Source organism: Myxine glutinosa, chromosome 7 (genome assembly GCF_964187855.1).
Source record: "Myxine glutinosa chromosome 7, kmMyxGlut1.1, whole genome shotgun sequence".
NCBI lineage: Eukaryota > Metazoa > Chordata > Myxini > Myxiniformes > Myxinidae > Myxine > Myxine glutinosa.
This window is the reverse complement of record NC_136267.1, coordinates 172328873-172351811: the sequence shown is the minus strand read 5'-3', so window position 1 is coordinate 172351811 and position 22939 is coordinate 172328873. Positions and strand designations below refer to the sequence as shown.

General features: G+C 42.6%; 1 protein-coding gene across 4 annotated transcripts in view; it reads right to left on the bottom strand.

Moving 5' to 3' along the window:
• Positions 1 to 22939, bottom strand: part of LOC137431840 (diacylglycerol kinase beta) — a 199824-nt gene that overhangs the window by 47144 nt on the left and 129741 nt on the right. For all 4 annotated transcript variants that reach the window (XM_078782564.1, XM_078782565.1, XM_078782563.1 and 1 more), the window contains 2 exons: positions 12814 to 12878; positions 9379 to 9469 (listed from right to left, as the gene is read on the bottom strand). In XM_078782564.1, coding sequence (XP_078638690.1) covers positions 9379 to 9469; positions 12814 to 12878 — 156 coding nt within the window. The remainder of the gene's footprint in view (positions 1 to 9378; positions 9470 to 12813; positions 12879 to 22939) is intronic.

The window sequence follows — 22939 nt, the reverse complement described above, 5'->3', positions numbered from 1 at the left end:
CCATTTTTTTCTTTCTGGATTTATAAATTGCAAACTTGGCCTGGCCAATTAAAAAATTCATTAAAACCACATTTCTAAGGGAAGACGGTCCTAAAACACCATAAATAAAAACATTGTGATTGAAGAGGGAACCAAGCTTCACAAAGCGTTCCTGAAGGAATGTAAAAAGAGGTTGCAATCGTTCACACTCAAGGTATATATGTGGTAGGGTTTCAATGGATGCACAGAAAGGGCATAGATTAGAGTTAGCAGTAGAAAACCGGTTCAGTAAAACATTATAAGGTAAAATCCAGTGTACAAGTTTCCATTGAATATCTCCAACATACTTTGGAGTAGGCAAAAGATAAAAACTTCGCCAATTGTGGCAATTGGGGGGTATTGGGGGTAAAACATCCCGCCATCGAAGCCTCGGGTGCCCAGAAAATGTTTTTGCGTATAAAGTTTTAACGTACGCGTTGTACAAAGTTTTCTTTGGAAAGGCGGGAAGGGATAATGCAGTATCATCAGGGCTGTTCAGGCCAGGGGACAGATTAAGTGGCGGGCTGAAGACTAGGAGTTTGGGGAAGTCACCCGCTGTTTCCTCGGGGGAAGGGCCAAGTTCCTCGCAGGTATTACGATACGTTGTGGATATCCCTTGAAGGAACCGAGAGATGATCCTGACAGATTTTATTCCGGTTTTTTGTGCCACAGCGGCAGCACTCAGTCGGTAGCTCCCAGACTCTGTCATGAGGTCTTTCACTCGCAGCAGCTTGGCATCAACAAAGCGTTGAATGAGTCCCCTATTATTCAAGCTGTTTTCCAGGAAGGGGTTGTAGCATAGGGGCTCGTTCATCAACATTTCCATGTTGTATGTTGCCATTTCACGGGAAAAGGACAGGGCTTGCCAGGCGTTCATCACCCCTTGGTAAAAGGTGGGCAGCAAGGATGAATTGATTTGATGAGGGTTTATCAAGAAAAGTTCTCGGTCGTAACCCAGCTTGCATGTAAGCTGTAATATGCAGTTAGCCAGAGGCCTCCAGAATAGGGCTTCATCTCCATATACAAGTTGGCGCACGATATGAAGCCGGAAGACCATAATCCGGCTGCGGATATCAATAAGACCTTGGCCACCTTCAGTGAGTGGTAAGTATGCCACGGGGGGTTGGAGCCAGTGTTTCCCGCTCCAGAAAAAGTCGACAATGCTCTTTTGCAGTGTAATAAGAAGGCTCCCGGGCGGTTGTAGGCATATCATCTTATGCCATAGCATAGAGGCGACAAGATTGTTAATGACGAGAGTTCTTCCGCGGTACGAAAGTTGAAAAAGAAGTCCTTTCCAGCGGGCCAGTTTTGCCATTACCTTGTCTGGTAATCCCACCCAGTTCTGTTGCTCAAAGGTGTTGTCTCCGAGGAAAATACCGAGGTATTTAATGCCACTTTTCTGCCAGTTCACTCCTCCTGGTAGGACAATTGGCGGGCAATCTCCAGGTCCTATCCAAAGGGCTTCACTCTTCTTCCAGTTTACCTGGCCTGAACAAGCCTGACAATATGTTTTTAGTGCTTGAGCCACCGCAGTGACGTCAGCACTATTTTTTATATAAATACAGACATCATCTGCATAGGCAGAGACTTTTAGCGGTGTGGTAAGAATTGATCCAGTGAAGCCAGAAATGTGCGTACGTAATTGGAGCAGAAGAGGTTCGATGGCAAGAGAGTATAAAAGTCCAGAGAGCGGGCAACCTTGCCGTACTCCCCGTTGTACAGCAATGGGGCTACACAATACTTGATTAATTTTAAGAACACTGGATATATTACAATACAAAAGTTTAACGTACGAGATAAAAATAGGTCCAAACCCAAAATTCTCTAAAACTCTAAAAAGGTACATGTGGTCAATACAGTCAAAGGCTTTTCCTTGGTCAATAAAAAACAGACCAACATTCATATTAAAATTGTTACAAAACCTAATGGTATCACGGATAAGAAAGATATTATTAAAAATAGTCCGTCCAGGAATACAAAAGGATTGATGTTCTCCTATTAGTACATTCATAAAAGGTTTCATTCGATTAGACAAGGCTTTGGCTAAAATTTTATAATCCGTACATAAAACAGAAATAGGACGCCAGTTCTCTATAAGTTGAGTGTCCGCTTTCTTAGGAATTAAGGTGGTGACTGCTCTCCGGCAACTCCACGGCAGTTGTCCATCCTCTAAACATTCATTCAATACCCGCAGTAGGTGAGGTCCAATGGTGTCCCAAAAAAACTGGAAAAATTCACTTGTCAGCCCATCCAGTCCAGGGGCTTTATCAGGTTCTAAGGCCTTCAAGGCAGCGGTGAGCTCAGGTAACCTAAGAGGATCCTCCAACTGCTGCTTCTGATCCTCCGCCAATGTTGGAAGGTTAGAAACAAGTTCCGATATTGCATCCTGGTTAATGTCATGCCGCATAAACCGTTGTTTAAAATGTTTCCGGGCACATTCCCTGATTCTGCCATCTTCATAAAGGAGTTCCCCATCATGGAGCAAGCGTGTAATCATTGACGAAGAGGCCCCCCTTTTAAGGCTGAAGAAGAATTTGGTTGGAGCATCAAGGTCGTGTATGTACCTCATCTTCAGGCGCAATAAAGCATTTTGTGCTCGCGTTTCGGATATGGAATTCAGTAAGGCCGTTTTTCCATGGATTTGTTGCCTCATTCCCTGGTAGCTCACACTTGCGGTTCCCTGAAGCTGTTCCTGTAATTCCAGGATTTCATCTTCAAGTAAGGTTGTGGTTTTTCTTTCCTCTTGAACACCATACGCACGATATTGTTGGCAGAATAGTCTGATGTGCGTTTTGGCATTATCCCACCATTGTCTGAGGTTTGAGAAATTCCCTTGGGAGGCAACCAGAATATTCCAAATTTCTGGAAAAATGTCCTTAAAGGTACTATCATCAAGTAAGTTGTTATTAAATTTCCAAAAAGCACTCTTGTGTTTCGGGCAGGGGGCAGAAATTTTGAGAAATGTTGCGCTGTGGTCCGAGAATCCTGATGGGCAAATTTTGGATGACAGAACGAGGCGTTCAAGTGGAGGATTAATATAAAACTTGTCCAAGCGAGCAAGTACAATATTACCCTGAATGCATCGACACCATGTGTATTGCCTGATTGATGGGTGCTGTACCCGCCATATATCTGTCAAATTCATTGGTTTTAAAAATTTGGTGAGAGGGATTGTGGAGGCAGGATGGGGCTCTGCACTGTTCCTGTCTCGTTGGGGTTGAAGGGTGCAGTTAAAATCTCCACCAATACAAACATGATTGTCTCGATTTTTTAGGGCGTTTTGGCTGTCGAGGGACGTTAGGTGTGTCCCAAGGTCATTAAAAAAAACTCGCCGAGCTACAGGCGTACTTGGGGCATAGATATTAAAAATAGTATAGAATTTTCCACAGTAGTGGAATTCTAGGGATGCTAGGGATCCCTTGTGTATTTCGTCGAATTTAAGCGATGAAGGCGAAAAGGAGGGGCTAAGAATTATTGCGACACCGCCTTTGCGGGAGTCACCGTTACTAAAGAAGGACAGGCCGGGGAAGAGCCTACACCACTTTGCGACACAGTAGTCGTTGGCATGGGTCTCTTGTAAGAGGGCAATGTCAACTTTCTTCTGTAATAAAAAATCCCTTACTTGAACTTTGCGGACAGAGCTACATCCTCCGTTAATATTCAAGCTACAAATGGAAAAACTCATTACAGCTATAAGGAGGAGTGACCACCACTCAATTTTTTGATAGCAGTTCATTCTTAGCTTTTTGCGACCACTTCTTTAAACGGTGACGTTGGGAGGAATTGAAATTAAAAACGTGGGGCCGTTTTACCATCAGTCTAGCGGAATGTATAAAATCAGGTAGCTCCGGAAAAAAGGTTTCTATTACAACATTCCTTTTTCGGAATGTGTCCTTAAGAAACCTTTTTATCTCGGAGGGAGGGATTGGAGGGATTTCTTCTTCCTTGAGGCTACCACATTCACTAACAGAGTCATCTATATCAGATGGCTCAGATGGTGTGTCACACTGGTTTTCATCATTTATCTCCTCACCGTCATCACATCCCTCCACGTTATCGGATGGGGCATAGCCCATAGAGGGGGGGGGCGGGGAGGGCATCTTCAGGGGAGCAGGGGGGGGTACTAATTTTTGCGGTTCAACCATATCAGTTTCTAGGTCAGTAGACAAGGGCGAGGATTCATCCACATCTATGTCCTCCAATACCGAGAAACGATTTTCTGTGACGAGGGACAAATCTAGGCCAGAGAGGGGGGGCTGTCGGTTTTCAGTTGTAGGTTTTTTAAAGAGATGACCGTTTTCATCTGTTGTTTGCAGATGTCTTTTTCCTTTTGGGCAGACTAATTGAAACTCGTCCTGGTTAGTGGGAAGAGATTGCAAGGGTTTGGGGGGAGGGGGGGGGGGAGGGAGGACGTGATCATCGGGAGGGGATTCCCATCGGCTACCACGGCGGGAGAGGTAGGATCAGTTATAGCAGGCAACAAGCTGTGATTGGACGATGTCGCCTGGGGGGGGAGATCTATAGTTAACAGGAGATGGCTGCAATTAGATCCTTCAGTAGAGGGAGGGGCCCCTGTTTCAGGGGGAGGGGAAGGGGGTACGGCGGGGGGGTTTGGATTGGTGGTAAGAGGGCTTGGGTCGGTGGTGGACAGATTGGGATCAGTGGTGGTAAGGCTTGGGTCGATGGTGGGAAGGTTCGGGTCGGTGGTGGGAGGGCTTGGTTCGGCGGCGGGAGGGCTTGGTTCGGTGGTGGGAAGGCTTGGGTCAGTGGTGGGAGGGTTTGGACCGGTGGTGGGAAGGTGGGGGGGTTGCTTATTCCCGGTTCGGAGGGGAGGTTGCACTTGTGGAGAATTCTCTTTTCGGGGGCAGTCATGCTTAACATGCCCAAATTGTCCGCAGCCAAAACATTTTAGAACGTTGGTGGACACGTACACTGTATATTCGTTCTGTTGATGTTTTAATTTTATTATAAGGTTTAAATCCTTCTGGGAATTTTTTAAAATCATAAACACTTGCCGGCGGAATGAAACCACGTGCCTTAAATCGTTGTTTCGTGACCCAAAGGGAATCATGGAGATACGAGACACGATGGTACCGTATCGGGACAACTCTTTAATTAGTACATCGTCGGATACAAATGGGGGGCAATTTGATATCACGACTTTTATCGCTGGGCTATCTAGTGGGGAAATCATTACAAATAAATCTGGATCGATTGTCAAACCCTGTTCGACAATTTGTGGGACACAATCCACGTCGGACAAAAAAATAACGATCCGCTTGTTCATCCGTGAAGCGGCAACAACCTTGTCGATCCCGACAACACGACTGGTTGCGAGGACAACGTCCTCGACACTAACCTCACGTTCCGGAGGTACACAAAAGAACCCGTGCTTACGGGTCAGGCTCTGAAAGGCCGTAAATCGAGATAGTGCAGCTGCCATGCTGGAACAGCTGCACTTACAACCCCTCCCCAACTCGGGGAGGGTGAATATATAATACAATCTTCCCTACCCGAACTCCGGGAATGGGAAGCAATCAGACCTCTCCGATTTCCCTAACTTCGGAAAAGGGAGGCAACAAAACAAACTGAAGGAAGGATAAACGAAAGGAAAAAAAGGAAATAGAGGTTTAAGATGAAGGAGCAAACACCGATCGGGCGACGCCCAAAAACGGCGAACCCTTACCAGCGATCACCCTGTGCTCTCCGGCTCTCTCTCCCGTCTCAACGTACATGGGAATCACCAGGAAGACTCCACAAACAGGTACAAGGACACAGAGGGGGGAAAACGGGAGGGGGGAGGGGGGAAAACGGGAGGGGGGAGGGGGGGGATGGAGCAACAACACAGAGCACTCACAGGCCTCCACAAGCAGACGCCATGACAGTACAACCAGCATAAAACGACCAGCAGGGGGCGCGAGAGAGAGAGAGAGAGAGAGAGAGAGAGAGAGAGAGAGAGAGAGAGAGAGAGAGAGAGAGAGATAGAGATAGAGATAGAGATAGAGACAGAGACAGAGAGACAGAGACAAAGACAGAGACAGAGAGAGAGAGAGAGAGAGAGAGAGAGAGAGAGAGAGAGAGAGAGAGAGAGAGAGATAGAGATAGAGACAGAGACAGAGACAGAGACAGAGACAGAGAGAGAGAGAGAGAGATAGAGATAGAGACAGAGACAGAGACAGAGACAGAGAGAGAGAGAGAGACAGAGACAGAGACAGAGACAGAGAGAGAGAGAGAGAGAGATAGAGATGAGAGACAGAGACAGAGAGAGAGAGAGAGAGAGAGAGAGAGAGAGAGAGAGATGAGAGATGAGAGCAGGAACAATGCATTGTATCTTCTATGTGAGTGGATAAAATCTTGAGTTTGGGAACACTTATTTACACTGACGTGAAATGCAGCTTAACAAGTATAGTAATAGAGGTGCCTGAGTGCAAGTTGATGGCATAGTGGAAGATGTGATGGATCACACTGGAGAAGCTTGCCAATGGAATGCTGAAAAAGAAGGTGCTGTGCAGGAAAACTACCTGGGATGGTCACCTGCCCTATTACATGCATCGTATAGCATAGCATTCCAAGTATGTTGAGATCATTTGGTGGAACCTCCCCAGGAACACATCATTGCATGAAGTGCTAATTAGTACCTACAATCTTTCCATCGCCTCTCCTCCCACTACTGAAAGAAGTACTTGTACCAAGCTTATGACCCCACAGGCATGGGTTAAACAATTGGTTCATGTCCGTCCGTCTATCTTATCAGTTTATGATTGAGAAACAGCTTGTTTAAATCGAATGTTATATTTTGAACACAAACCGGCACATGAATAGGAAGGGAAGACAAGTCTGTCGTTTTATCGTCTGTAGATTGGCTCAAAATTCGTCCAGACCGCAAATGTGCAGTGAGGAGTGAGATAACATTCTTACTCTGCCTGCCTGGTACTTAAACAAAATTGAAAATCATTCCAAACAGGAAACTTAGTTTTTAATGACGTCATAATGGACACATACAACAGGAACGAAAAACGAATGTAATGTGTTCGATAGGGTGGTGTAATAGACACTGCGCAAAATGGCGGTAAAACCAGAATTAATTAATTTATACTCCTTCAACAATCTTTATTTTATTTACATTGATTTATATATGTTGTAATTGGTACTATGTACTGGTAGTGATGTCTGGGGCGTGGCTTTGGTGGTTGCTTGCTGCTCGTCATGATGGCGGTGTGTTCTGTGAGAGCTTGGTATCGTCTTTAATAAACAACTTGATTGGAGGAGAGGAGTAAAATGATGATTTGACATTTGTTATGGATGTAATTGCTTTTCCATTATATTTTGCCTCATTTCAAATATGTTAATGTTTCTTTTTCGCTTGAGCAACGCCGGGTAATCCAGCTATAAACGCTTATGTACTTTACTCAGGGTACAAATACAATTTTGTCTGGGGGTTAACATCGACTATGTGGCCGCGGCCTCATTCGGGGGTGTGGGGGATCGGGAGAGGGGAGAAAATTCTCTATGTAAATGTGTACAGTGTAGCACCACCTGTTGATGGTGACAGAGGGTATTACAATTTTCTTTTTTACCTCGGCAACACTCAGGTTATGAAGCACTCTTTTCATGGGAATTTTTTTCCTCCTTCCCTTCCCACCTCCCCCAAAACAGAGGGGCGTGTCAAAGCCAACCCTCCCTTCCTCTCACCCCCCCCCCCCCCCCGGGTACTCCTGCTAGTTATCATCATAAAGCGTTGGTGAAAATTTGATGACAAAACTCAAATGGTAAAATGTTATGGCCTGGAAAGACACATAGGCGGATAAACAGACAGATGTGATTACAAAACCCCATCTGCTGTGCTGGGGATGGGCTAATAAAGTTTAATTGGGGTGGTGTATAAGGGTGCTGTTTTCAGGACTGCTTCTGGACTACTTAAATAACATTAAACTTCAGCATTTTTTTTAACAATCATTACAATCATCATTTTATGAAATTGAAGTAAAATTTAAATAACACTGTGCAGGGTATCGTGTTCCATGAACCCTCTAGTTTCCTTATGCACAAGTTTATTGGTGGAAATCACATTGCCATTCAATCAAATAATGTGTGTACAAATGTGCTCCAAACCCACAAAGTGGGTCTCCATTCATGGTCTTAGCACAGGTGGAGACATTCAAACCAATGGTCAAATGAGAAAGAATCCAGGTCATAGATAGGTAACAGATGAAACATTCTAGGTAGCCGATTTAGAGGATTTTTAAAAAAGTGTCGTGACATCACTGATGTAAATAAACATAAAGAGTGGCAACATGGTTACCATTGATGGAGAGGCAAACCATACAACTGTTATCCGACACATTATTTGACAGAGGTAAACAAATAACGACTACGGCATTGAGAACGTTCTGTTGTTACTGTTGTGAGTTTGTGTGTCCTGGAGTTGTATCCCCCTCCCCCCCCCCCCCACCCCCCTCGAGAACCTCGATTTTTGACTTGCAGTTTTGCTCTGGATTCAGTTCAATCTGTAAAGCGTTTGATCAGCTCATCAATAAAATTGAGATTTGTCAAGACTAATGGATCTTTAAAATGAGCTTTTAAGAACGTGAGCTTTACCCCCGTTAATTCACCCCAGATCCACTTTTTTGAAATACCAACTTCTTTCCTGAAAGTCCTTGCAGTGTCCATGTGTTTTATACCTCTCCCACCCCCTCCCCCTTCCCACGCCTCCCCCCCCCCCCAAGCCCTCTCCCTCCCACAGATCTCCCGATGTCCCTGCTCTGAAATGTGTTTGTGTGCTTCCCTCTCTCCCCATCTTGTCTACCGCTCCCCTTATTATATGTTTCATGTGTCTGTTTGAGGTTTTTTTTTGTAATTAATGTTAGCTCTTTCACGGGCCTCGATCCTGTATACAAAAAAACCCAAAAAAAAACCTGCAAAAAGAGAGCATTTTCTGCCATTAATCTCAATTACAGAACAGGGGCAAAATTGTTTATTGTTGACCTGTCCAAACACAGCAATTGCATGAACCAGAGGTGTTAATTTTGCTCGTGTGACAATTAACATGTAAGCATAAAACAATAAATTATGGCAACAATGAAAACTTGTTTTTGCCTAATGGCATGGGACTGATATTTTACAGACCTTGTATTTTTCCTCCAGGCCTAAACAAACAATCTAATTTCATTTGAGGCCTACGCAAGTCTTTATCCACTTGTCCTACCATCACCTTTTTATTCATACCTTTCAGAATTTGAGCTACATTATTTCTGTAGCCCTTGTTCATAGTGAGAATGTTTGAATGATAAGGTTATATACGCACTGAAATTTTTTTTTTAGATCCTCCGCGAGATATAAAACACCGGGGGATTCACTCACCTCTACCTCGATGCATTCGTTCATCTTTTTGCAAGTGGCAAAAAACGTCTCAGACGTTCCAAACTCAAAGTACCACAGTTTGTTTTTCATCCTGCACAAAGAACAACAGGGCAGGGTCATGCTCGAGCAAAGAAGATAAGCCCACATTCGTCACACGCCTATTGGAACCCTGTGTGGTGCAATGGGTCACTTGAACTCCAACATAAACTCATTAAATATGTCGGTGCCAAAACAAGTTTCGTGCCTGTGCAGACACAGCGGCCTTTATGTTCCCGAGCAGAGCAAAGCAGGTGTGTGAAAGTCCAGTGGGCTCGGTAAGATGGTGTCAAAACAAAGTCCCACATATGCAATAATGTGGACGGACGTGTAGTTTCCTCTTAAAGGAAGTATCAAGCTTAAATGGTTTCATTATCAAATGTTTTAAGTGTATGATCTCATTTCTTTTTATTTGAACAAGACAGTTATTCGGTTATCCACCACATATAACACGATATCAGTTTGTGTGTTTGTACAGATGTCTGTCCCCGGTCATGAGGTAGGTTATAAAGGTCAATTTTTTAACACAAATGTGTGTTCACATTTGCTCACTGAAAAAAATTTCAAAGAATTTCAATTCACAAATATGGTCTATTTTTTGGAGGATAAAACAAACTCGAAAAATATTTTCAATAAAAGCGTAAATATGTCTCTTCTGTTGTAATTGTAGACGGTGGCTTGCAAATCGAGCCTCAAGGGTGGTGTACAGATCGTTTTTTAAAATAACAATAAATACAAGGAGGTGAAATGAAATTCGTTTTTTAAAATAATAAATACAAGGAGGTGAAATGAAATTCGTTTTTTAAAATAACAATAAATACAGGGAGGTGAAATTCGCTGCATGTGATGTGCAACATGCGCAGAGTAAAACAAGTGTTAATTTACATCCGTAGGAATGAATGAATGAATGATCGTTTTAAGGCCATTTTTCCCAGCTAGGGCAGGGGTTAGCCTTGCGGGCCCCATGACAATCATGGTTCCCTGTTTGAGGCAACGTTTTTATGGCCAGATGCCCTTCCTGACGCCAACCCTTAGTCACCTTTTACGATGCGCTGGGATACAGTGTGCCTATTCTAAATCGGCGTGCACACCGGGATCATTCATCCCAGCAAGCTGGTACTCAATTTGCCGACCTCGGAAGGTATGACAAGCTGAGTCAACCCCCTTGGCGTTAATTCAGTGATCGATCTGGATTCCGAACTCAGGATTCTAGGATCCCAAACCGGCACCCTAACCGCTAAGCCAACACCAGGTTAATTTACATCCGTATGATGTCTAATAAATAAAGAAGATATAATCACCCCTGACACTCGGCCTTGCTTCAGACGTTGGCACACTCACGAGGCTGCACCTTCAAATAAACTGTTCCAAACCATCATTTTCACAGGCTTTTACTAGTTTGAGATAAAAATCAAACGTCTGTCAAAAAACAGCCCTCGAAATAAGTGATCAAAAACTAAAAATAAACCAACCGGTTTATAAACCGGTTTATAAAATAAACCAACCTTTACCCTTAAACCAACACCAGGATTGTCAGTACAAATGAAATGGTCTAATAAGGGTGTGCAGGGAGCAAAATGTCACAAGAGGGATCAAGGCAAATTAGTCATTTGTATTGTACAAAAATTGTAGGTTTTAGGGAGTAGCTGGAAGGAGATGCCAGGACAAATGGGAGGAATTGAAAGCAACGATCATAAAGGGTTATATATTTCATATCAACGGAATTATGTGATTTGATCACAACTGGCATAAGAGAGTAAAATTTGAGATTAATGATGACAAGACAAAGTGAAAAAGGGACCAGAAAATAAGTGAAGGGCAGGGCATGAACTGGAGAATTACTGAGATTACAAAAATATTTAAAGTCTTGAGGAATGGGGAAGCAGGAGTAGGGTTGAGGAAAGGGGCTGAAGCTGAGTCACGGTAATAAGCAGACACAGAAACAGGATCACTGTACGCAGCATAGTTGACATACGAACAGGGGGTAAGATTGATCTCAGGCCAGGAAGTAAGGAGTAGGTGTCATAAGGTCATGGCAAGATGCAAGAACATTTTCAGGGATGTCTTATTGTAGGGGATGAGACTGCACAATGCTGTTGCAGAGTTTTGAAAGAAAGCGAGAAGGCAAAAAATAGTGTATTGTCTGGAAGAGGGCTAAGATCTTGGATAAGACAAGAATGGAGAGATTTGTTAGAGCTTATGGTGGATAGACAATAGGGCAAATAGGACAAAATGTGGAGATGTAGGGAGAAATAGGGAGATGTATAAAATAGGGCAAAATGGAGAAGATTGTCATGGGGCCCGCTCGGCCAACCCCCGCTCTAGCAGGGAGAATGGAGTTTAAATGCCTGTTGTTGTTGTTGTATGGTGGATAGATAATTCAATAGTAAGTGCTAAGTACAGGGCAATGATATTGGCAATCAATTTAAAATTGGAATGGAGTCAGAGTATGTTAGTTGGGATATTGACAATACGGTTTGGCTAGGACATGGGTGCCTGAAAAAAAAAATTCGGAATAGAACACTGGATTCCAACTTCTTCCTGAAATCTGTTTTTTTCAGGCACCCATGTGCTAGCCAGACCGTAATGTCAGTATCCCAACTAACCCAATGCAGCTCCACCACTGGCTAGGGAGTAAAGCAGGACTCTCAACCATGTTTTTATATAAATTTGATAATGAACAGGATTATATCATTAAATTTGTATATGTGGGAAAATTACGTGCCCAGACCAGGAATCAAACCCAGGTCCTCTGGAAAGCCGTACCAGTGCTCTGCCATCTGAGCCATCTGAGCGACCCTGACTAAGCATGCAATTTTCCCACACATATGATTGCCACTCTCTTTCCATCAATAATAGAGGACATGGATTTGTCCCCCCCGCACCCCCTATTGGAGGAACACCCTCTCGTGTTCAGGCCATTGGTGCTCCTATGTGTGGCAGTGAGTGCCTCGGAATCATATGTGTGGGAAAATTGCATGCTCAGTCAGGGTCGCTCAAATGGCTCAGATGGCACAGCACTGGTACGTCTTTCCAGAGGACCTGGGTTCGATTCCTGGTCTGGGCATATACTTCTCCCACATATACAAATCTAGTTTTTCATATAACTACAGCATACCATGTGCTGCTAACTTAACTCCCTCTGCTGGTGAGTCTGGGAAAGAGCTATTTGAGATTAAAGTATGAAAGCGCTTCAATTTGAGGAATTGCATTTATAAAACTCATTTTTACTAGAAATATATTAATTTAAAATTTATCAACTCTAAATGAGACATTAAAAACAATGCAATGGGTATTTTTTGCCAAGTCATTGATGTCCAAAACATTGGATTCTAAACACGTTAACATGACGATGTTTCATTCACAAATGATCCAACAAGGAAAATCAAATCCACTCACCTGCTGTTGAATCTTTCTGGATGTTTCTGTCTCATCAAGTGGAATCTGTGAGCAATGGAGGCGTCCTAGGATCAAAATAAACTGTTAACCACAGCATGGAGGAATACGAAGCTTTTGTCCATCAAGTGGATCTACAATTGAGAATTCAAAGAAACCAACGATTTTGATCATTTGCAATATATACGTATGTCGTGGATATTCGTCATGCTCACAGGGCAAATGAGCAGTGCACAGGGTAGGTATATTCCAGTGAGGTATACATCCAATCGCACAAAGAGACCAGTAGCTCGTCTTCACGTTGTTGAAACCAAAGCGTTCAGAATCATTGGAATCTCCCGCGATAAAGCTAACTCCAAGGGCCTTTCACTCACTCACCGCAGGCAGGTTGGTGGTCTTTCCGTCTTCTACCGACTCCTCTCTGGCCTTGCCCCCCCCCAGCTCTCTCTGGGCTCTGTCCCCCAAATATTCCTACAGGTCGCACAAGATCTGCCTGCAACCCTCTTATGGTTAAACTGCCAAAATCAAGACTCTCTGCTCACCTTCACTCCTTCATTCCTCTTTTCTCCTGCCTCTGGAACAAACTCCCTCACTCTCTTCAATCCCACTCCACCCTCCAGGTCTTTAAAACAGCTGCTCACCACCATCTCTTATCTTCCCCCATCCAAAACATTGATCTTTTCTACCCCCGCTAATTTCGGTCCCCTTGTGTTTTATAACTCTCCTACCCCCCCCCCCCCCCCCTCCTACGCCTCCTCGCCCCAAGCCCTCTCCCTCCCACACTTCTCCCTGCTCTCAAATGTTGTGTTTGTGTGCTTCCCCTTCTCTCCCCATCTTGTCTTCCGCTCCCTCTTTTAATATATTTTGTTTGTCTGGTTGATTTGTTTGTGAAATAAATGTTAGCTCTTTCACGAGCCTCGATTCCGTATACAAAAAAAGAAAGAAAAAAAAGAAGGGAGGTTGAACAGGGAGGTAAGGTGTGCTGTTTCGGAATTGTACCCATATCAGTATTTGAGTAGACAGAGGCTAGCTAACAAAACAACAAAGCAAGCCAAAAGGGAATATGAGGAGCATATGGCCAAGAACGGTAAACATAATAGCAAGGGGTTCTTTATGGACATAAGAGCTAATTCATATCTTAAGACAAGCGTGGACCCCTTGAGGAATAGCATAATTATGAAAGTGAGATGGCAGGCTTACTTAATAGTTATTTTGCTTCAAATTTATGCAAGAACAGTCAGGGGTATTGCCAAAGATGAGAAAATCTATCTATGGGGTGTGGTAGGGCTTGTGGAGGAGTTGCAGGCAGGAATGCAGGAAGTTAAGGAACTGATATGTAAGCAAAGACAAGTTGAAGTTACAGAGCCAGATAACATGCATCCCAAGAGTATTGTGGAAGGTGGCAGAGCATATAATTGTGATGGTACGCAATATCTTTAAGAGCTCGTGAGAATCAGGTCAGGTACTGGAGGATTGGAGAGTAGCAAATGTAATACCACTATTTAATTAAAATGGTTATTGATGATAAATGTGTGTTACAAAAAACTGGGTTCGCATCCTCTTTGTCCAAAAATATTATAACCATCTTCACACGTATTTCACACGTGTTCAATAGACAAGGGTGCGAATTGACAAGGTCGGTCCGAACGTCCTGCTATCTCCTTTTATTCGTCTCCTACCGGTTTCACTCGAGGGGACTATAGCTTTGCTCTCCATCTCTCCATCTGTCTGTCTGTCTGTCTGTCTATCCGTCCCACCTGTGGTTTTTTAGACTTTTTGTCCCCATACCATGTTCAATTGAAACTTGGTACATGACTTTATAATGATAGGTTACAGAACTCGTTTGAGTTTTTGGGTGTTTCATCAATTTTTCACAGAGTTATGCCCTTTTTGGACTTAGGAAATATTACATCGGTAGGGGACGTATTGCAAATCAATTCTCGCTCTTGTTTTATATCACACGATTAAAGTGAACAATTGTTTTTCTCGGCAAAATCTTCAGGTAAATGACACGGAGAAATAATAATTTTGTCCGTGTGTGTATCTTATCAGACCCTGTTTCATGCCATTTGCCTGGAAAATTCCATGACGCTTTGGATTGTAATGTATGTACTGTATTCTGCAACACAAGGTGCACCAATTTCTGGTCTGTAAATTACTGTGTATTTGTTTTTAATCCACAGTGTCATTATTATCCTGCGCATTTATGTATAAATGTTTGTTTTAGGAAACTTTTGTTTTGCACTGTAATTCAAAAAGGTTATCTAGGAGGTCCAAAGACCCCTTCTGCCTGAGGGCACAGAATACCGTCAGTCCGCCACTGATGATGGTTTTTCAGATGAAAATTGATGATTTTGGACGTTTGACCTTGAGTTGACCTTTGACCTTTTGCCCTCAAAAATAGTACGTTTCCCAATTCAGTGAGGCAATATGCAAATGCTGTTCTATTACCAAGTCAATCGATTGAAAATTGACGGTTTTTCAGATGAAAATTGATGATTTTGTAAATTTGACCTTGAGTTGACCTTTGACCTTTTGACCTTAAAATAGTTAGGTTTCCAATTTAGTGACTCAGTGTGCAAATGCTGTTCACTTTCCAAGTCAATGGGATGAAAATTGACGGTTTTTCAAATCTGATCTAATCAATGTGATAATAATGATCAAAGCTATCTGATCACCTCCCTTTGTGCTATCCATCTTACCTCCAAGCTTTATGTAATCTATAAGTTTCGAAAGCCGACTCTAAAAAGCAGGTGAAATGTTTAATAGCAATAAATGACTTTGCTGCATTTTTTTTGGAAGTGAATCAAAATCGATTTTCAACCCTCAAACATTATTAATCTATATAATAATAGACCCTGGTGTTGGGCTAGCGGCTAGGGTGCCAGCTTAGGATCCTAGGATCCTGGGTTCGAATCCCGGTCGATCGCTGAATCTAACGCCAGGGGGGTTGACTCAGCCTGTTCATCCTTCCGAGGTCGGCTAATTGAGTACCAGTTCACTGGTAATTCCCTGCTTGTCGTAAAAGGCGACAAAAAGGGTTGGCGGCAGGAAGGGCATCCGGCCGTAAAACATTGCTTCAAAAAGGGGACAAAAAAACAACAACAACCACGGTCCCCGAAAAAGGCCAACCCCCGCTTTGCGGGGAAAAATGGCCTCTAAAGGTGGTTATAATAATAACGTAAGGACTCGACTTTGTTATCCCTTTTATGCCGCACCCAGTGACCCGATGCACACGGCACTAATGGATTTACGATCTACGAACCACGCTCTTTGTTTATCACGTCCAGCCATACTCGAAAAATCTGAATTAGCCGACGTTGGGGCCCAAAAGCATCCGATTAACTGCCGATACGACGCCATCGTATTGGCGTCTGCTGGGCGAAGGCGAAGCAAGCCGTCCACTGATTGGACAGGCGAAGGCGAAAGCAAGCCGTCCACTGATTGGACAGGCGAAGGCGAAAGCAAGCCGTCCACTGAGTGGACAATCCAGAACATGCATTTGTGCCGGTGTCGGCGATCGTTGTTCATATACGCACTCTTCATTCTCATCTTTCTTCCTAACTCTTACTCGGACAAGCAAATCCCCTATGCCATCCATAATGGTACACTTTATCCATACACCACATCCTCCCTTCCGTGGATGTTCCACGGGTTTCGGCTAGTATACAATATTTAAATACAGTATGCGTTCTAAAATCGCCTTCCTCTCCTCTTTCTGAAAATGGAAACCTTTTTTTTTTTTAGCACGGCCCCTTGGTGACTCAAGCCCTCAGTCGATGCCCGAATGCCCGACTGCTCAGTCCGCCACTGCATTCACCAAAGTCTAGATACTTTCTCGGGTTGGACAAAAGATTGACAGATGCAGTTTAACATAAATACATGTAAGGTGCTGGGGATGGATACATTTCATGAAAATAGGGACTATATAATGCAAGGGGCAGTCTTGGAGTGTGAAACACAGGAGAAGGATCTGGAAGTGGTAATTGATACGGTGGGCAGTGGCGTATTTATGGGGGTGGGGGCTGAGGGGGCGACCGCACCAGGTGCGATGTGGATGGGGCGCCAAATGACACCCTCAAAAAAACGTTTTCCTGCTCCATTTGTTTGTGTTGTATATAAATTATAATACAACAAACTCGTGAGATCACGAGAAGCAACTTTCACAACCACGTTTTACAGTTTAAACTCCGTGCTCCGTGTCAATGTGTCATGTCGATGTTTACAAACTCCTTACATCCGGATTCACTTTTTTCTTAATTCCTATTTCTCTCACTTCACACAGTAAATAAATCCATGTTATGGTGTTTGTTGCGTAGATCCCGTATTTTGTATAATGAGGTTTAATATTCACTCGGTAACATGGAGATCGTTCATTGGCCCAAGGGATGGAGGGGTGTAACTGTTGGACGTTTGTTATGTAATTACGTCGATCATATCTAGATATCTCACGTGTTATGTCCCAATAAGCGAGGCCAGATTCATGTGTCAAGTGAGTTCTTTAACTTCCTTGTCTTTCTCTGCTGCTCTGTCTCATCATCTCGTCTCTAGGCCATAGAAATACCACACCTTGCAGCATAGAAATACCACACCTTGCTGCATAGAAATACCACACCTTGCTGCATAGAAATACCACACCTTGCTGCATAGAAATACCATACCTTGCTGCATAGAAATACCACACCTAGCTGCATGCATGTTTGATGTAGTTTTTGTTAACGGCCTTGTAGCATACCTGCCTGCTCTACTACTGCCAATCTACTTCATAATCTCCAGTCTCTAGGCCATAGAAATACCACACCTTGCTGCATAGGAATACCACACCTTGTTGCATAGAAATACCACACCTTGCTACATAGAAATACCACACCTTGCTACATAGAAATACCACACCTTGCTACATAGAAATACCACACCTAGCTGCATAGAAATACCACACCTTGCTGCATGCATGTTTGATGTAGTGTTTGTTGACGCTCTTGTAGCATACTTGCCTGCTCTACTACTTCAGCATTAGTTTACCTTTCACCAAGCCCAGGTCTGCTTGGACCAGGGTGGGGATGATACGTTCGTTTTATTATTGCCAAATGGTACCAATATGATTATTGTTGTTAATATTATTAGTATTAATAAATGCTTTGTTACAATGTTATCATTGTTTTTGTTATTTATTTTTAATCGGAATACCATGTTATGGAAGGACCTATTAAACTGTTATATACACCTTAACATGGCGCGTGTTTAGAAACATAGGAATTCTTCTGGATTCTTTGTAGTTAATAAGCCGAATCATCTCAGGTGATCATAACTAAATCTATTCTCATTTTGAACAGGTACCAGGGCTCTGCTGCTGATCCCAGTGGGGAAGCTTAAGCTCTTTCATATGGCCCCCCAATAGGAATTTCTGACCATGTAGTCTCCTCAATAGGAAAAATAGCGCCTGCAGGGGGCGTGATTCCTGACCTTCACCCCCAGCGCCACAACCCATCACTACGCCACTGACGGTGGGTGAGCAGACAGTTCAGTGCCAGATAACAACAGGTAAAGCTAATAGGGTTTTAGGCAGTATTTGCATGGGGACAAATTATACATCAAAAGAAGTAGTGTGAACAACACTGAACAGCAATTTATTGAGGCCTCATTTATAATATTGTGTACAGTTTTTTTGAGGCTTAATTAATAGGTTTTGTTATTGGATATTAATTGAAAAACATCTCTACGTTTTTGCAAGTTTGCATTGTGGGAAACAGCCGCCATTATTCCTCTTAAGGTGGGGCTGTGTTCATTTCCCACATGCCTGTTCTGACAGGGGGAAAGGCGCTTCACAAGGAAGAGGGTGCATCGATGGATCCCTATATTGCGCATGTTCTTTCGGTCTTCTTTGTGTGTGCATCTGTGGGAATATGCTTTCCTGTAATAACCAGCAGAGGGCATTGCATCCGCGGTACAACCATGCTCTTAGCCAATAATACTACCCCGCAGACTTTTGCTGCATACGAACGAAGACGAAGAAGACCTCGGATAATATTTTGGTGAATTTGATGGTTATGATTGTATCTCTCTCAGTTCAGAAGATAAAGATGATAATGAGAGCTTATGTTCAAATTATAGTTATAATCATAACTATATATGATTGTTTGCATAACTTTGCATAATTGCAAAAAATGATTGTTGTTAGTGCATTCCTAAAGTGTACTTTTATATATATTTTTTCTATTGCTTCGAGGAGTATTACTATAGATATTATTATAGATATTCTCCTTCCATGTCCATCACACTTTATTCCAAAACATATTATTCTTCTATGACATTTTATTATTTTGTTGTCGTAAAATAATAAAAATGGTACCGTTGGAACTGTCACATTAAGTTGCAACTCGGACTAAAAGGTATTTTTTTATGATTAAAAGGACATGACGTTTTACAACTTTGAAATATTTATTCAAGCAAATCGATTTATTAGCTTTCCAAAGGTACCACTTTTATTATATTACAGCAGGAACCCTTTTGAAATAAAGCATGACACACACACACATGCATGGATGCTGCTTCTTTTAGTAATATTGTCAATGAAAGTAGTTTTATGGATGATGAAGATGCCTTTTCTCCAATGAACTCATCTCAGATCATCAATTTGAACTCAGACCAGGTCACTCTATCTTGGACATGCTGCTTCTACTCTCCCATAAATGGATCATGAGGCCCTCAATATCACTCATGAGATCACAAGGTTTTGATACAGGCTGGCATCCCACCTTGCTCATATAATGTTCTCCAAGTTTTATTCCCACGTCAATGGTCATCGGCTTTTTTTTTTTTTACTTTACTGACACTTTCACTGTCGTCATTGTTTTCTTCATCGGACTTAATAACCATGTCAATAATCTCTTCATCCATCATCTGGCAGACCACAGGTGTTTCACTTTCGCAATTCATCCACTCCAAGATGTCATCTTCGTACAAGTCCTTGGCAACTTCAGTGTTCATACCATTCTCCCGAATCTCCCGTGATGAAGCTATCTCCGAGGGCCTTTCACTCACTCACCGCAGACAGGTAGGTGGTCTTTCTGTCTTCTACCGACTCCTCTCCGGCCTTGCTCCCCCAGCTCTCTCTGTGCTTTGTCCCCCAAATATTCCTACAGGTCGCACAAGATCTGCCAGCAACCCTCTTATGGTTAAACTGCCGAAATCTCGGCTCTCTGTTCACCTTCACTCTTTCATTCCTCTTTTCTCCCGCCTCTGGAACAAACTCCCAAACTCCCTTCAATCCCACTCCTCCCTCCAGGTCTTTAAAACAGCTGTTCACCACCATCTCTTATCTTTCCCCATCCAAAACCTTGATCTTTTCTACCCCCACTAATTCACCCCAGATCCACCTTGTTTGAAATTCCAACTTCTTTCCTGGAAGTCCTGGCAGTGTCCATATGTTTTATACCTCTCCCACCCGCCCCCCCCCCCCCCCCTTCCCATGCCTCCGCCCCCCCAAAGCCCTCTCCCTCCCACAGATCTCTCGATGTCCCTGCTCTCAGATGTTGTGTTTGTGTTCCTCCCCCTCTCACCCCATCTTGTCTACCACTCCCCATGTTATATGTTTTATGTGTCGGTTTGTCTTTCTGTGTGATTAATGTTAGCTCTTTCACGAGCCTCGATCTTGTATACAAAAAATAATAATAATAATTTTTTTGCAGAATGTATCAATTTTGCTGCGTCAACCTTCTCGCTTTAAAGTTTAAAACCTTCGAAGTCTTCAGGTTGCTCAGTGCCATTGAACATGGTAAGTGGCAATAAGTAATGCCATTCATTTTTGAATGTTGGTTGTGTCACCGAGTCCCATGCACGTGAAACTGCCAAAATACAGCTCTGGATGGTGAACTCCTTAAATGTGACCATCACACCAGCAGAGGAATGAGTATTAAGCAGACAATGCATTCATTATTTTTCTTTCCTTTTTAAAATATTTTTTTCAATACATTTTTTTGAAGTTTGTGTTTTGTTCAGATTTTGGGATATTTCGGATTTTGGAACTTCAGATCTGAGAGTTTTCACTGTATTTATGACTTAGATGATACCATTATCATTACCAAAGAGGAGGACTGCTTCAAGGTAAATGCGATACCTGGAATAGACTGGAATAAAAACGGAAGAAAGAACTTGGAAATAAATAATGACCTAACTTACTTAAATCTCGCTGATAGTAGTTTCTTAATGTGTAAATTTGCATTAAATAAGGTTGTGGAAAACATAAATATCACACGTGTAAATTATTTCTTGTTAAAAGAAATATTACAAGCAGTGATAGAAAAATGTAAAGAAATCGTTATTTTGTGTCAGTGTGCTAAAACTTTAATAAACCAGAAGGGCCCTCGGTAGAGAGCATACCTCCGCCAGGCTGAACAGTTTATGTTTGGTATCCCACTAATAGGCCAGAACTGGATTTGGACCTGAACCAAAATATAATCGGCTTGTTCTCGTCACCTAACCCACTAATCCACAAAGTTTAGTCATAACTCGTCCATAACTTTTTGAAATATCATGTTATATATCACTTTTCACCCGATCTCTCATGGGTGAAGAATCACTTGAAAATTAAATAATGCTCGGATCCAAATCCATAATCAGATCTTCACCAAAATCTAATCTAATCGTCCTTGTAACAAACCCAACCGCTCCACCAAGCTTCGTCCAAACCCGTCCCAACTTTTTGAGATATCCTGCTAAAGATAGTTTTTGGCTTTATCTCCATATGATGAAGAATCACTTTAAAAATTCTAGTAGCCGGATCCGAATCCTAATCTTCACCAAAATCTAATCATTTCGTCCTTATCTGCCAAATATCTGCCAAATATCTTATCTGCCAAATACACTACATATCTGCCAAATTTCTTCCGAATCCGTCCGCAACTTTTTGAGATATATTGTTCACAGACAGACAGGCAGACAGGGGTGAAAACATAACCTCCATCCACCTTCGGTGGCGGAGGTAATAAATGCAATGTATTGTCGAAGAGTAAAAATAGAACTGACACTAAAAATATATCTTATGTGAAAAGGAAAAAAATGGAGTTATAAGAAAGATCAGGGGCACGTTCAGTGTGTATAACTAAAAAGTGTGAATGTGTTAAGAAAAAATACAAGAGAACATAAAACAAATATTGTGAGTGAAAAAGGTCATGTCATAGCTTTTAAAAGGAAAGAAATCTACAACAACTGGCATTCCTGGTGAATTACACCGACTTGGGTATTCTTCTTGTGGTCCTGGAACAAACTTAGATAAGAGATGTGCCAATTGAAGATGGAAACCCAAAGCATTGGAGCAAAGCGAAAAACAGAGTTGAAGAGGTCTGTAGGAAACACGATGGTCATTATGATAATAGCACAACGTTTGATGAAAAACATGAAGCTGAGAGAAAAATGATATAGTCATGCCCAAAAATATTGGCACCCTTGCACTTTTTTCAAATAACTCATAATTTTCTCGAAAAATCAACTGAAATTGACAAAAGTATTTGGTCTCCACAATTCTTTATTTCACTGTTAATATTGCAGAACCTTTGTTTTTGATTCAGAACTTAATATATCCTTTTAAATCAGAAAATAAAAAGAAATGGCATTGAAAAAATTATTGACACCCAAGACTTAATATTTGGGAGCACGGCCTTTGGACAAAATAACTGTAGTGAAGCACTTCCTATGGCCATGAATGAGCTTCCTACACCTCTCTACTGGCGGTTTGGCCCACTCGTCTTATGCAAACTGCTCCAGTTCTCCCAGATTTGAAGGTTGCCTTCTCCCAACTGCTATTTTCAGATCTCCCCACAGGTGTTCAATGGGATTTAGATCTGGACTCATTGCTGGCCACTTCAGAACAGTCCAGCGTTTTGTCTTGAACCATTCCTGGGTGCTTTTTGAAGTGTGTTTGGGGTCATTGTCCTGTTGCAAGACCCATGACCTTCGACGGAGACCCAGCTTTCTGACACTGGGTTGAACATTGCGCTCCAAAATGCCTTCGTAATCTCCTGATTTCATGATGCCATGCACACATTCAAGGCACCTGGTGCCAGATGCAGCACAGCAACCCCAAAACATCACTGAACCTCATCCATATTTGACTGCAGGGAAGCTGTTCTTT